General features: G+C 35.9%; 1 protein-coding gene across 7 annotated transcripts in view; it reads right to left on the bottom strand.

Moving 5' to 3' along the window:
- cyst (rho guanine nucleotide exchange factor 18 cysts) overlaps positions 1-13,848 on the bottom strand; it is a 57,370-nt gene that overhangs the window by 16,771 nt on the left and 26,751 nt on the right. For all 7 annotated transcript variants that reach the window (XM_076129717.1, XM_076129711.1, XM_076129713.1 and 4 more), the window contains 10 exons: positions 10,945-11,004; positions 10,381-10,521; positions 9,931-10,027; positions 9,399-9,612; positions 8,679-8,797; positions 8,250-8,384; positions 7,779-7,933; positions 7,145-7,277; positions 6,559-6,716; positions 447-568 (listed from right to left, as the gene is read on the bottom strand). In XM_076129717.1, the coding sequence (XP_075985832.1) occupies positions 447-568; positions 6,559-6,716; positions 7,145-7,277; positions 7,779-7,933; positions 8,250-8,384; positions 8,679-8,797; positions 9,399-9,612; positions 9,931-10,027; positions 10,381-10,521; positions 10,945-11,004 (1,334 nt within the window). The remainder of the gene's footprint in view (positions 1-446; positions 569-6,558; positions 6,717-7,144; positions 7,278-7,778; positions 7,934-8,249; positions 8,385-8,678; positions 8,798-9,398; positions 9,613-9,930; positions 10,028-10,380; positions 10,522-10,944; positions 11,005-13,848) is intronic.

Raw genomic sequence — 13,848 nt, 5'->3', positions numbered from 1 at the left:
GAAATTTTAAATATACCGTGTTTATACAATGACTGATTAGTTGCTGAAAATCCAGGCTTCTAGTTATATCCACAACGAAATTATAGGGGTGTCAAAAATAGCCCGAATTGCTTCGAGAAAAGGATGTTACGGCCGTGCCGCTTTTTTTTTGCTCGACTTGCGGGGGCACTTCCGTGCCCCCAGATAATGACTAGCCATCAACCTCAGTAGGCTACTATCATATACCCCTGGTTTCTGAGGTACATTTAACGGAAGTTTATCTATTCAATAGCATCAAAACTCATACAAAAAAACGCTATTGAATAAATAAACTACCATTAAATTTTCTCAGAAACCGGGGGCTAGTGACGTTAATTTCGAACACTGTACTTTAAATAGTGTAGCATGTCACAATGCAGGTCAACGGAAACTAATCTTTATTGTCTGACAAATAAAGTCGTGTTTACCTGTGATCAGTCTTATATTCTCGTGCCTCGCGTCGAGTTGCCGCTGCCGTTCCTCGGCGGACTGCGCCGTGGCACCCGCTTCTGATTCCTCTACCTCTTCAGGACAATTCTGTACTGCCGCCCTGGGAAAAAAGATGGGTTATTTTTTGTCGATTTCTTAGGTTATGGGGAGCAAAGTAATAATAATAATTTTTTTTTAATATCTTTATTTGTTTAAGGAACTTTTAACAATATGTTACGCTAGTTCCATCGTAGACTAATCTAATTACATCAAACTTACAATTTAACTAAAGAATAAACTAGAGCAGCCTCTGGTGACATTGGTTTAGCTAATATAACATTAAATATACCGACATCTAACTTATTAATATTCAGTCTACTAAACAAAAAACTTCTTTCGTGCTCATTCCTGACACACTCCACTAAAAGATGATATACATCTTCTACTTTATTATCACATACTAAACAATAAGGAGAATCCACCTTCCTCATAAGAAATGCAAAGCCTCTAAGTGGCATGTGCCCAGAACGAATTCTGAAAGAAGCTACCAAAATTCTACGACTTACATTAAAACTATTAAACCATGGAACCCGAGGAGGCTCACTTTGAATGGTTTTGTACCATAACCCTTTGGTTATAGATTGGAAATGAAGTTTCCACGCATCATAACAATAATTTTTGAATTTTGCTAAAATTTCCGAGTGGACTGGTAATATAAAAACCTCTACGCCTGACGTTGCCGCCATCTTAGCTAGTCTGTCAGCCTCCTCGTTTCCCGGTAGACCAATGTGTGACGGAATCCACTGTAAAACTAAATTAACTTTATTTAATAGGATTTTGTGAATCTTATTCAAAACAGCATAGGCTGTCGATACACCTCTGTGTCCAGAGGCGCAGCGAGCCAAATGCTGGAGCGCGCTCTTGCTATCAGTGAATATCACAATATTATCGTGTTGTATTGAAGCAATATAAGACAATGCTTCAGAAATGGCAAACAATTCTGCTGTCATTATGGAAACCTCAGATACAAGATTAAAACATCCACTTGTTTTAGTAGTTGCATCATAAAATGCAGCACCAATCCGAGAACTCTTGGAACCATCAGTATACATTGTATACCACCCATTATATGTATCACTCAATTCTCTTAAGATATCACCTCTCAAACAGTTACTTTCAAGTGACTTTTTGGGCTTATTCACAGTTTTTAAATTAACCTTAATTACATTTTCAATTGCAATATAACTACACCAAACATTTAATTTAAACATATCTAGTGGTTTAGAGGCGTACATTTTTTCTTCTCTGATAATATTATATGTATCCATTAACACAGGCATTTTTTTATTTGACCAATATCTGTTTGTACTAAGAACTCCAAGATCTGACAGACATTTATTTGTCAGACAACTGGAAAATGACTTTACCTTAAGGCAGAATTTAAATGCCAGATATTTGCGTCTAATATGTAATGGGGGTAAACACAACTCGCTTTCCATCACATGAATTGGTGTAGTTTTAATAAAACTACCTACTATTCTCATTGCCTTGTTTTGAATTTTATCTAATTTATATAATCGAGACTTAATACTACTATCATAGAATACACAGCCATAATCTATTCGACTTCTTAGTAAAGCAATATATAAACGTCTTAAGTGTAATGGATGCATTCCCCAGTTCGAACCAGCTAATACTGTTAGGATATTTAATATTTTCTGACAATGTTCACTAAGTAAGTTGATGTGTTTGCCCCACCGAAGTGAAGAATCTAAACAAACACCTAGATATTTAATGCTATCCGTCGCTACTAAAGGAATATTATTTAAATATATCTGAACATTTTGCCTTCTATGTCCCCTACTGAATAAGCAGACCTGTGATTTAGACGCTGATAATTCTAAGCCTATTTTAGATATCAGCTCTACAATATGATTTAAAGATAATTGCATAATATTGACATCGTCACTTATTTTCCCTGAACTAACAAAAAGCGCGAAATCATCGGCGTATTGACATATTTTTATCAAATTACTACTGTAGAAAAAATTTGAGATTTCATAAGTTACAATATTGAATAGCAAGGGTGAGATCGGATCTCCCTGTGCCAGCCCTCTATTCGTCCATCTTATGACATCACCCTTCTCATCCGTGTCATTTTTAACAATTAAATGTCTTTCCTTAAGAAATTCCCACAAATAGTTACATATTCTACTGCCCACTTTAAGGTCATCTAACATTCTAACCACACTGCTAATTGAGACGTTATTGTAGGCGTTCTCAATATCTAAGAAACACGCTAAGGTGGTTGTGTTTTTAACGAAAGATATCTGTATATTAGTGATTAACTGTGCGAGTGAGTCTAAGCATGATCGGCCTCTCCGAAAACCAGTCGTACTGGGGGATAATATACTGTTATGTTCGATGAACCATTCTAACCTTTTAGCCAGCATCAAGTGGAAAATCTTACATGGACAAGATATTAACGAAATTGGTCTAGATTTTGAAATATTTCCTACTTTAGGTATTGCCACTATTTTAATATTACGCCATTCATTAGGAATACATCCAGAATTAAAAATGATGTTATATATACGGAGTAAAAATATTTTAGCGACATTTGGAAGGTTAAAAATCATAGAATACGTGATATTGTCATCTCCAGGAGCGGTATCCTTCTTTTTAATACATGACTCTAATTCTTGCAATATAAACTCCGTCTCTAATAAAGCATTATTTGAACAAAATAATGGTTTAGAGACTAGAGCTGAGTCAGGTGTTAGACTGCGCAAGAGCTCTATTTTTTTATCCATAGGTACGAAATAACCAGCTTGTCGATAACCCTTCATCCACTTCATCTTGCGCCACATTTCTGATGAAGTCACATTGCCATCAATAGAACTGCAAAATTCTTGCCAGCAATTTCTCTTAGCTTGTCGAATTTCTTGTTTAGCTTTCAAAATTTTATTCTCCAGCACAGCTAAGTTAGCCGGCGTCGGGTTTCGTCTAAACTCTTTCAACGCAAGCCTTCGCTCGGCTACAACTTTGGAAAGATGAGGATCCCAGTACGGCTTAGGTTTAAAATTATTTTGTGGGTTATTGCAACACTTAATTACAGGGATATTTTTATCAGCAGATTTATTAATTATGGAAATAAGACTCCTATACATTATCTGGGGGTCGCATATATTAAAATCAATGTCAAGAAATAACCGTTCTATATCTTTACGATACTCCAACCAATTAGCTTTTTTATAATTTCGTTTACTAAACATATTAATTGAATCCCTATAATTTATTTTAATTTTTATCATTAGGTGATCACTTCCCAAGCTTTCGCTCAACACTCGCCAAGAAAAATGAATAGCTATATCGGATGAAGAAAAGGTGATATCAGGAGATGACTGTTGTAATAAATTGCCCACATTTTTAACCCGAGTGGCACTACCATCATTGATAGATATAAACCCATTTTCCAGCGCCGAGTCCATAATTTGTATGCCTCTTGCATCGGTTTTATAGGACCAATTGGAGTGGTGCCCATTGAAGTCACCAACTATAAGCGCTCTGTGAGAGCACAAAGAAAACAACTCATCCCAATCGCTTTGCGTCGTTTGGACTGAGGATGGACAGTAGACTGAGACTATATTTTCGAGATATTTACAATTATTAATCTTCACATGCAATATTTCAATGCCCGTGTTATGGATACTAGATAATTTTAATTCAGATGTGATAGATTTGTGTAGCATAATTGCTACACCCCCATACCCATCACATCGATCTTTCCTATAAATATTGTACTGGGATATGCTTAATAAACTATGTTCATCTAACCATGTCTCACAGATTATAGCTATGTGTATTTGATCTTTAAACAAAATTGATTCAAACTCAGTGATTTTGGGCCTAATGCTTTGCGAATTCCATTGCAAAATATTAAGAGAGAATTCCCGTAATGTGTTATGAACCATCATTAAACAAAGAAAGTATTTTCTTAGTCAAATCTCCTTTTTTAACGAAACCTAAAACATACTGAACGATTTCTTCAAAAATAATACTTAATAATAACTTAATTTTAGTTGCAATACTCGAATTAGAGAAAACAATTTCATTTAATTTGTCCATTAACTTTTTGAAGTTAAATGTATTCCTAGGTGTTTCTGTCTGTTGGCCTTCTGTACTTCCTTTATTTTGATCTTTCTCAGCAGATTGCACCGCCGCCGCGTAAACCGCATCTCGTTCATTGGTTGCTTTTTTGGATTTTGTATTGGCTTGCAAGGTAGCAGACTCCTTTATTATAAAATCTCCACTTGTTTCACCCGAATAAGATTTTTTGTTAATTGAATGTGTCGGCTCAGTTTGATTGTAAACTTGTGACAATAAAGTATCTCTATATGACTTTCCTTCGTCAACAGATAGTGGGGTTTGGAATGTTTGAGTTGTATTATCTTCTAGATTAATAGGTAGTGTAGATACTGTGTTTTGTTGCAAATCAATTTTAACGGAATATAACATCATTGCTGTTCTATATGTACAGTTCTCCTCACACATGATTTGTCGGATGGCTTTTTCTTTCTTGAACATAGGACATACTTTATTCATTGACATATGCGGGCCTTTGCAATTAATACATTTAAAGTTAATGGTTTCACAATTATTGTGATTTCCACCGCATTTGGGACACAATAGCTTCTTAGTTGGGCAAGTTTTAATTAGATGTCCGAACCTCCAACATCCCGAACACTGGCTAACGGGAAACGTGTACGATTCTACCATAAACCTACATCCGTATATTAGCAAATACGGAGGTAAGGTAGTGCTTTTAAAACAAACGCGAATAGTTTCGCTTTGAATCCATTCTCCATTATCCGATTGCCTTTTTAATCTCTTGACAGAAACGACTTCCCTCTCACATTCAATACTTTCCAAGATCTCTTTCTCCTCAATCTCCAAGTCAATGTGTTTTACCACACCATACGTCAAATTAATTTCATCTATAAATTGACATCTATAATCCAAACTATGAAACTTGTTGCAATTAATCAAACTCTCCGCGTCATTTCGATCTTCAAAATGAATGAGAATTTTGTATGGGTTTTTATACTGTATTTTAAGAATATTTTTAATATTTTCTCCTCTCAACAGTTTGGCCATGCCAAAAGGTTTGGGTAAAATTTCTTTCGATGTTACACACACTATTACTTTGTCAGCTACTGATTTACTTGTTCCCATATTATTCTCAACACAATTAGAACTTATTGATGGCCTCCTCGCTAACCTCTTTTTATCCCTTCGCACTGTAATAAATCCCTCCTCATCTTCCACTATTTCTTCGTTATCCGAACGTACTCTTTTATCTGCTTTTTTTCCCTCTCCCTTCGAATTCTGATTCTCAACTAGTTGCTCACGCTCCTTCACCATCTCTTCTTCCACTATATCGCTTCCACTTGAATCACAAAAGTCTATGTTATCCATCGCGTAACATGTAATAAATAAAATATGAGGGTAGAGCGAAAATAGAAAGCTCGAACAAAATCGATCTCAGCTTATCGCGTGCGCTCACCTCGGCAGTTCGCGCGAGACTGAATAATAATAATAAATTCTCTTTATTGTACACCATGTACCAGGAAAATATAAAAATAAATAAAAGCAGTATAAACTTAGACTAGATACAATATCAATGCACAATCGGCGGCCTTATCGCACAAGGCAATCTCTTACAGGCAACCATAATAAAGTATTAGTTACTTTGTGATTCTGGAGTCGATTTTTTATCCAGTTATTAGATATGTTGTAAAATGAAGTATTTGTTTGAACTGTGGTGAAAGATAAACTAAATGTAGATGGCGGTGCGTAATCCCCTCCATATCCAGTAATTTAAGAGATTTATTTATGTTTCTTTCGTCTAATATATAAGATCAGGTTCGTAGTAAGATAGAGTAGGTTAGAGTTGGTGTCGATAGATTATATTATACGAACTGATGAATTGATCACCGAACAAAAATGACGAATCATTCTGCGAGGCGATTTCAGCGTCTCTTGTGGGATTTTAAAGAACTGATTTTGAAAAGTAGTTTCAAATGTTGTATGAATTTTAGTTGAACATACCTGATGGCCTGTATCCAGGTGTGTATATCCTTGGGTCGGTGCACCCTCAGCTCGAACATCTCGGGCTCGGTGGGTCCGCTGCAGATGAGGTATAGACCTCGTCCCTCCGCACCCGCTTTCTCTCTCACTAGGAGTTTCACTAGAGATACCACGCCGGTCTGTAACAATAAAATATAAAAAAATAAAGCTGTGATAGCCGAATGGTTTAAATTGCGCCTTCCACGAAAGAGGTCGTGGAAATGGGTTCGTACCCGAGGCAACTCACCATTAACATTTCGAAGTTATGTGTGTAGTAGAAATATGATCATTTTTTCCATCGGTAAAGGAACATATCGTAAGGCAACCTTGCATGCCTGAAAGTTCCTTAGAACAGTTCTTAAAGATATGCAAAGTCCTCAACACGCAATTGGCCAGCGTGGTGGACTCAAGGCCTAATCCCCTACCAAACTCTGGGAGGACACCCTTGCCCAGAAGTGGAACATTAATGGGTGAAATTTATTATTATTTATTAATATGTATTATTCCATCAATACAACGATTAAAACAGTACTTAATAAGATATTTTTTTTTTTAAGTTATACGTTACCTTATTATCAGGCGTGAAGAAGGTATACTTGTTGTTGTTATCGTGCAGGAAGAACAGCACGTCCGTCAGCACTATCACTAGTAACGTCTGCATCTTGCTGCGACCTTGCATCAATGTCGCCACTCCTTCGAACCTGGGTGACAAACATTTGGATATTATAGGAACTGTATTTTTTAGCTCTCGCTCTTTGAATGAACCCCAAGCCCCAGAGTTTTCCAGAATCTAACATTATAATAACGATAAAATGCAAAAATATATATATATCAGCTTAGCCTTTTTTCCAAACTATGTTGGAGTCGGCTTCCAGTCTCACCGGATGCAGCTGAATATCAGTGTTTTACATGGAGCGACTGCCTATCTGGCCTCCACAACCCAATGACCTGGGATCTAACATGATCGATCCCTTCGGTAAGACTGGTTGTCAGACTTTCAAGCCTCTGACTACTGTTTACAATTTAAAATACATCCCTATTAGTTGATTAAGTGTCTACCAAGTTGCAGTGTTTAAATGCTGGACTTAAACAAACTTGTGTAGAATTTATTCAGAAATTGAGCATAGACTTTTTTACTGCCGATATTTTATTTTATATTCTTAGAAGAATAAAAACGCACGTATAAATTCATGGTCACTTACTTCAAGCTCCTATTTCCTTGTAGGATGTCGCTCTTCTTGAACTTGCGTCCTCTGAAGTTGGCGAATGATTTAGCGTCAATCCGGTGGTAGATCTCTAGCTTACGGTCTTCGCGCTCCTTGGCTGCCACTTGATTGTCTACGTCCACTAAGATTTCCTATAAGAAAGGAAGAATAAAGATCAGTGATTATTCTCTAAGAACTTACAAAGAAAATGTACTTTGGAATTTATTTTGGTCGCCAGCTCATGTAGTTACTTATAGCAGAGGCAATCAATTTTCTAGAGCCTAGCTAGATCGTGCGAGCGTTACATTGTGTCGGATATCTGAACGGCTATTCTGCGTAATGGATTCTTACTTAAAGTACAATATTGCAACTCAACTTGAGTGCTTTAACAAAGCAGCAATACAAAATAAAACATCCTCTACTAAACGTTTTATGGACTGAGTATATAATTTTATTAAAGTAAATTACCTTTACTCCACAAAGTGCTTTCTGCAACAGTTCTCTCTCATTGACGTCATCGCCGGCTGTCTTCAGTAGCGGCTCCAGCAGTAGCGGGTACTTTGTCAACCTTTGTGCGACGAATAGTACGCATTCTGGAACACCCTGTACACAAACAAACATGGTTATTTACACGCCAAATAAATTATTGCATTTTATGGAATTTACCAGTGTTGAGGTTTGTATCCCTTGTGGTTTAAGAGTATGTATAACTTTGGGACAGAAGTTCGAAGTAGCAGGGTAAAGTGTAAGTAGTCCCGTAGTCATACCCGTAGTTGTTTGGAGAAAGGCGATGATATCACAACTTTAAAAAAGTTTGCAATATTTAAAATTATTAATAATGTATTTGAGTGCTATGTTATGGTTGAGTGTTGTGAGTTTAGTGAGATTGGTACTTACTTTTTTCCTGAGCAATGGGTTTTGTTGGCACTTTCTTATAAACCTAGAGAGACGTGGTTCCCTCGTACAACACTCTTTGAACACCTCTACTGCGTCACGATGCCGGGAGCAGAATTCACCTGGAGAAAAAATATTACAATCAAATGTACGAAATATATTTTTTAGGTAGAAAATACAACATCCCTAACGTCGCATCGCATTTCTTTACAGTAAAAAACTGTTTCGTGGTAAACTGCTTAATTTTGTGATTCGCATCAGCAGAATTGTCTGCTAACGATGTTTTGCTAGAATCTTATTTTTATATCTATACTAATATTATAAAGCTGAAGAGTTTGTTTGTTTCTTTGAACGCGCTAATCTCAGGAACTACTGGCCCGATTTGAAAAATTCTTTCAGTGTTAGATAGCTGATTTATTAAGGAAGGTTATAGGCTGTATATCATCACGCAACAACCAATAGGAGCAGAGTACCAGCAAAAAATTAACAACAACGGGGAAGAAGTTCGCCCATTCTCTTTTATGTGACGCAAGCGAAGTTGCGCGGGTCAGTTATCTCTTATAACTATCATACTGTTCTACGATGTTCTATAGGCTAAATAGATATATTCGACAGTCGTAGGCTTCATTACATGTCAAATTACACCAAACTAGACAGGCTTCGATGATTTGTAATACGATAGTGCGCCGGACAATTAAATAGTTATAAGATAGTAATGTGTACCGTAGGCGGCCTTGAGCTTGTGCGTGTGCGGCGGCGCGAAGGTGTCGGCCAGGATGTCGGCGATGCTGCTGACGGCGGGCGCGGCGCGCTGCCGCGTGCGCAGGCGCGCCAGCAGCGCGGCGTGCAGCGCCCACAGCTCGTCGAGGCGCGGGAACATGCGCGCCGCCTGCGCCGACGACACGCCCGCGCCGCGGACCATGCCCGCCGCGAACATCTGCGCATACACGTTAAACAAAACAAACTAAATAGTTCGTTTTTACGATAGTTTTTACTAATTATTTGCAGTTAAAATGAAATTAAAGTGTAAAAGTAACAAACCCGAGTTTATGTTACACTTTTATAAAAATTTAAACAAATTAAAGAATACGCTTAAACGGACACGTACGTACGTACGAGTGTACGCAAAAAAGGCAACTTAAATTTTATAAAAAATCTATTTCGGACTTACACGTACACGTTACATGCGTACACATTAAAAAAAGAACAGCTGCAATATTACCAAGAACGATTTTAGAATTATCAATCTACATACCTTCTGCATTAGTCTTATAGTTAAACAGTGATGTTTCTCAGTCAATATTAACTCGTAGATGTGTTCTTGACGTTTTGTCTCTCTGTCACCGAGTGATCTGTAAAACAAAAATTGTAAATTTGATATTGTACTCGAAGTCCTTTGGTAACAAAACATATATCCAGAAAAAACGACAACGCACTTTAGTGTGTTCAAAATAATTCCTATAACTGTGTCGATTTTTTTTGTTTTTGTTGTGATGGGGCTGACTTAAGCTCATAGAGTTAAAAGCCCTCAATAAATAAAGATTATAAAAAAAAAAAAAAAAATTCCTGATAATATTTTTCAAAAAGTAGTCTCGATGCCAACCACTTCTTCTTCTTTCTCACCTCATACACAAAACTTAAGCACAAGAAACTGTATAATAATATATAATTATATCCTTGAGTATTTTTTAAAACAACTACACACTTAGCTAGTCCCTTAGGCGCGCCGGCCGCCCACGTATCAGGCTCAGTAGCACCAAGTCCGAGCCGAACAGCCTCGTCGCCGAGCTGATCCGGCGTCAGGTATACCTCCGGCCACTCTGACACGCCCGCGTCGTCTGATGCACTGGAAAAACAAAAGGTTAAATAGACGCCTTGAATGTAGAAACAAAAAATATGAAGTTTTATTTTGTGCCTCTCTTATTCTTCTATCTTCTAGTAATTCTTCTTCTATAGACGTCTCGGTCTTTTGTTTTAGTGGAAGAAATACATTTACGAAAAATGGTAAAGTACTACCTTTACTTTGCGCTTATTGAGCGATTTAAAACAATTTCACTGTACTTTTTGCTCATGGCCTTTAGTTTTTGGGAGTATTTAAACTTTATAAATGTCGCAAGTAAAATAACGTAGTAAACATAAAAGTTTAACTTGACGATTATTTAATAAATTAAATATTGAAGAATCTCAATAAACGATCTTTCAAGCTAAAAAAATCTATATTTAAATAGCTCTTTAAATTAGTAAATATAAAATAAAATCTAATACTCACTTGCTCTGATCATGTTTGTGGTCAGACCCGTCCTTATCGTCATTGTAAATGTGGCTCGTGCTGAAAACACAAGCGATGACGTCATTAAAACATCGTGACGTACCACATGTATGGAGGCAACACAGAATAACCACTATACAACAGGATTATACAGCTTTACTTGAAGAATAGAAGTAAATCAATTGCACTAGTTACTTCTGCGGCTTTACTCGCATGGTAATGAATTTTATTAGCCATGGTCTCCGGTTAATCGGTTCAAAGCCAAAGCAAGCCTTTTTCAATATTAAGAAGGATACTATAGTTTTACGGAAGAATAACTAGATAGTATTTTATACTAAATAGTAGTCTACTACTGTTGGGGTTGCTAACTGTCCATTATTCTGTGTTGCCATACGAAAAAAAAACAAAACTCAGGCGAGACAGGGTCAATTATCAATCGACGCAACAAATGACTATGACATCGGTATTACAAATACATCTTACACATAAAAAATATATTATAAATATTAATTTTATTATTCTTAGGTTTTAACTTCAGCAAAGCCTAAATAATAAGAAGAAGCATAGAACTGTCAACAAACGATTAAAAACATCATGCAAATCTTGAATATAAATAAAACGTGAAATAAATAAAATATTGTCAAAGATAATAGCTTCTGTTGCTGCATCGAAGAAAACTACATACTGTTCGATATTAAATCGGTCCTAATGAAAAGGGATTTCTGTATATTTATTTTAAATTTCCTGTACATTAAAATCCATAAATTACGCGAAAATTGTTGTATTATACTATTACCGTATATATTGTTAAAATACTAATTAAACGACTAAACCTATTTTTAATATTTATTATTAAAAAATCTGTTTTTGAGTAAAGTAGTCACGTTGTTAAAATCATCATCAAATAAAATAATTTGGTAAAAATGTCGGATTCAAGGACAACAAACGTTTATATTGCTAAAACGCGTATATTAACAAGTATTGTATTTTAAATTTATTTATTTATTTTGAAAACAAAATGCCGAATCTAAAACCAAAAACCACATGCTAACAAACTAAGCAAACAAAAAATCCCTTTTCATCAAACAACCGACACGAACAGAGAACCTGTGACCAACAAAACAACCAGCATGAAACGTAGACAGTAAAAATAATCGTTCATATCTGGAACATAGTGCTACGACAACATTTTCAAGAGAAACATAACTAACTCCATAATAGATAGAAAGATACACAAGTAAGGCGGCGTGGATGATTCGAGAGAAGAAACGCCGAATGTGATGGACGAACGCGCTCCTGTACAACGCACGATTCGTGCTTTACAAGCGAACTGAAAAATTGTAACTATCTTTTTGATCGTTTTTGCCCAGTTAAATCTTAATATTGTTATTAAGGAAAATCTTATATACTAATATATTCTGTTAAAGTACTTCTTGAAATTATATGTTTGATATACACACTTCTTAAATTACAACTAATTATGTACTTACTTTGATATCTTTGACTCAAAATATTATTTAAATTATTTGTCTGTACAAAAATATTTTTATAAAAATAAGGCTTTCTTTTTTATTTCATTAATTTTTACATATGCAATTCATCAAGCCTAAAAGAATCGTTTGAGTGTAAGACTTAATTTAAATTTCAAAAAGCAAAAATGAAGAATGCCAAGGACATCAATAAAATACTGATGGTAAAGCTATCCCCAGTAATCGCAACAAGTAGCCTACAAAACAAAATAAACAAGCCTAATTCTGTAAAGAAATGAAACAAAAACCCTAGCGAGTCCTACCGTACGGCTAACGGCTGACGTGGAAGTCTGAGAGAGACAGAGACAGAGCACGTCGGATGAACGTGTGATGTATGTATGAATGAGAGAGTAAGAAATAGTTTGCGCGTGTCAGCATTCCCTGCACTTACTGCACGCCGAGTTTGGTCGCGACGCGCCGCCACGGCGAGTAGCACCCGGTCGACTGCTTCTTGCTGTGTGTGCGTGCCGCGGGAACGAACACGAATACACACGTGTACATTTGTGTGCGTGAACACATTGTTGGCGGGCGCGGGCGGACAGATCGAGGTGGCTCATTCATAGGAGTGAGGTGAATCGAGCAACAAAATAATTCAAATATACGTACAACAGTCCGTAAAATCCTCTGTTTTAGCAGCAACACACGTATGTATTAGTATATAGTCTTATAGGTTATATCACCACCTCGATATCTCCACAGTCGATGAATATTCATAAGAAAACATTCCGTTCACCGAAATAATAAATAAAGGAAACGAAATACGGAATCATAGCTTACAGGAAAATCAACATAGCATTGACGGAAGTAGAAAATATATATACAAAGAGAAATAATAGCGAGATTACAAAGCAAAATATATAATATATAGTGTAGTTATATAACACTTGTGTATCCTCTCATTGTATTCAGAATGTTCGTCAGCGAAGCCTATTCAGTTGCTCATTAAATTGATTTTTTTACGTAGTGTTAGTGTTGAATGTTTCTTTTGAAAGACGTTTTAGAATAAATATACCTTTTATCAACATTCAATCAAATTATTTAGTGTGTATTACTTTCAGTTACTGTAAGGTATTTTTCTTAAATGACTATTCAGACATTTTTCGCTTTCGTGTGTAAAACGTAAATAACAAAACAATTTGGAGAAAATCGTTTGTAACGACTGAAAGAAAATAAAATATAATTAAGTAAGAAGTAAAACGAATGTCTAAAAAACCCGTTTATTAGTCCTTAAATACTAGTTAAATAGTTTTGACTAATTATCATAAAATCAGTACTATGTTTAATTACACCTTTTATTCTAAAATATTATTGTTCCTGTTTGGAGAGAAATTGTTATATCTATATATTTTAATATTTATAAAACTAGTAATCTATC

Source organism: Anticarsia gemmatalis, chromosome 23, assembly GCF_050436995.1.
Source record: "Anticarsia gemmatalis isolate Benzon Research Colony breed Stoneville strain chromosome 23, ilAntGemm2 primary, whole genome shotgun sequence".
Taxonomy (NCBI): Eukaryota; Metazoa; Arthropoda; class Insecta; order Lepidoptera; family Erebidae; genus Anticarsia; species Anticarsia gemmatalis.
The sequence above is the reverse complement of the archived record's forward strand: the minus strand, read 5'-3'. Positions and strand labels throughout refer to the sequence as shown.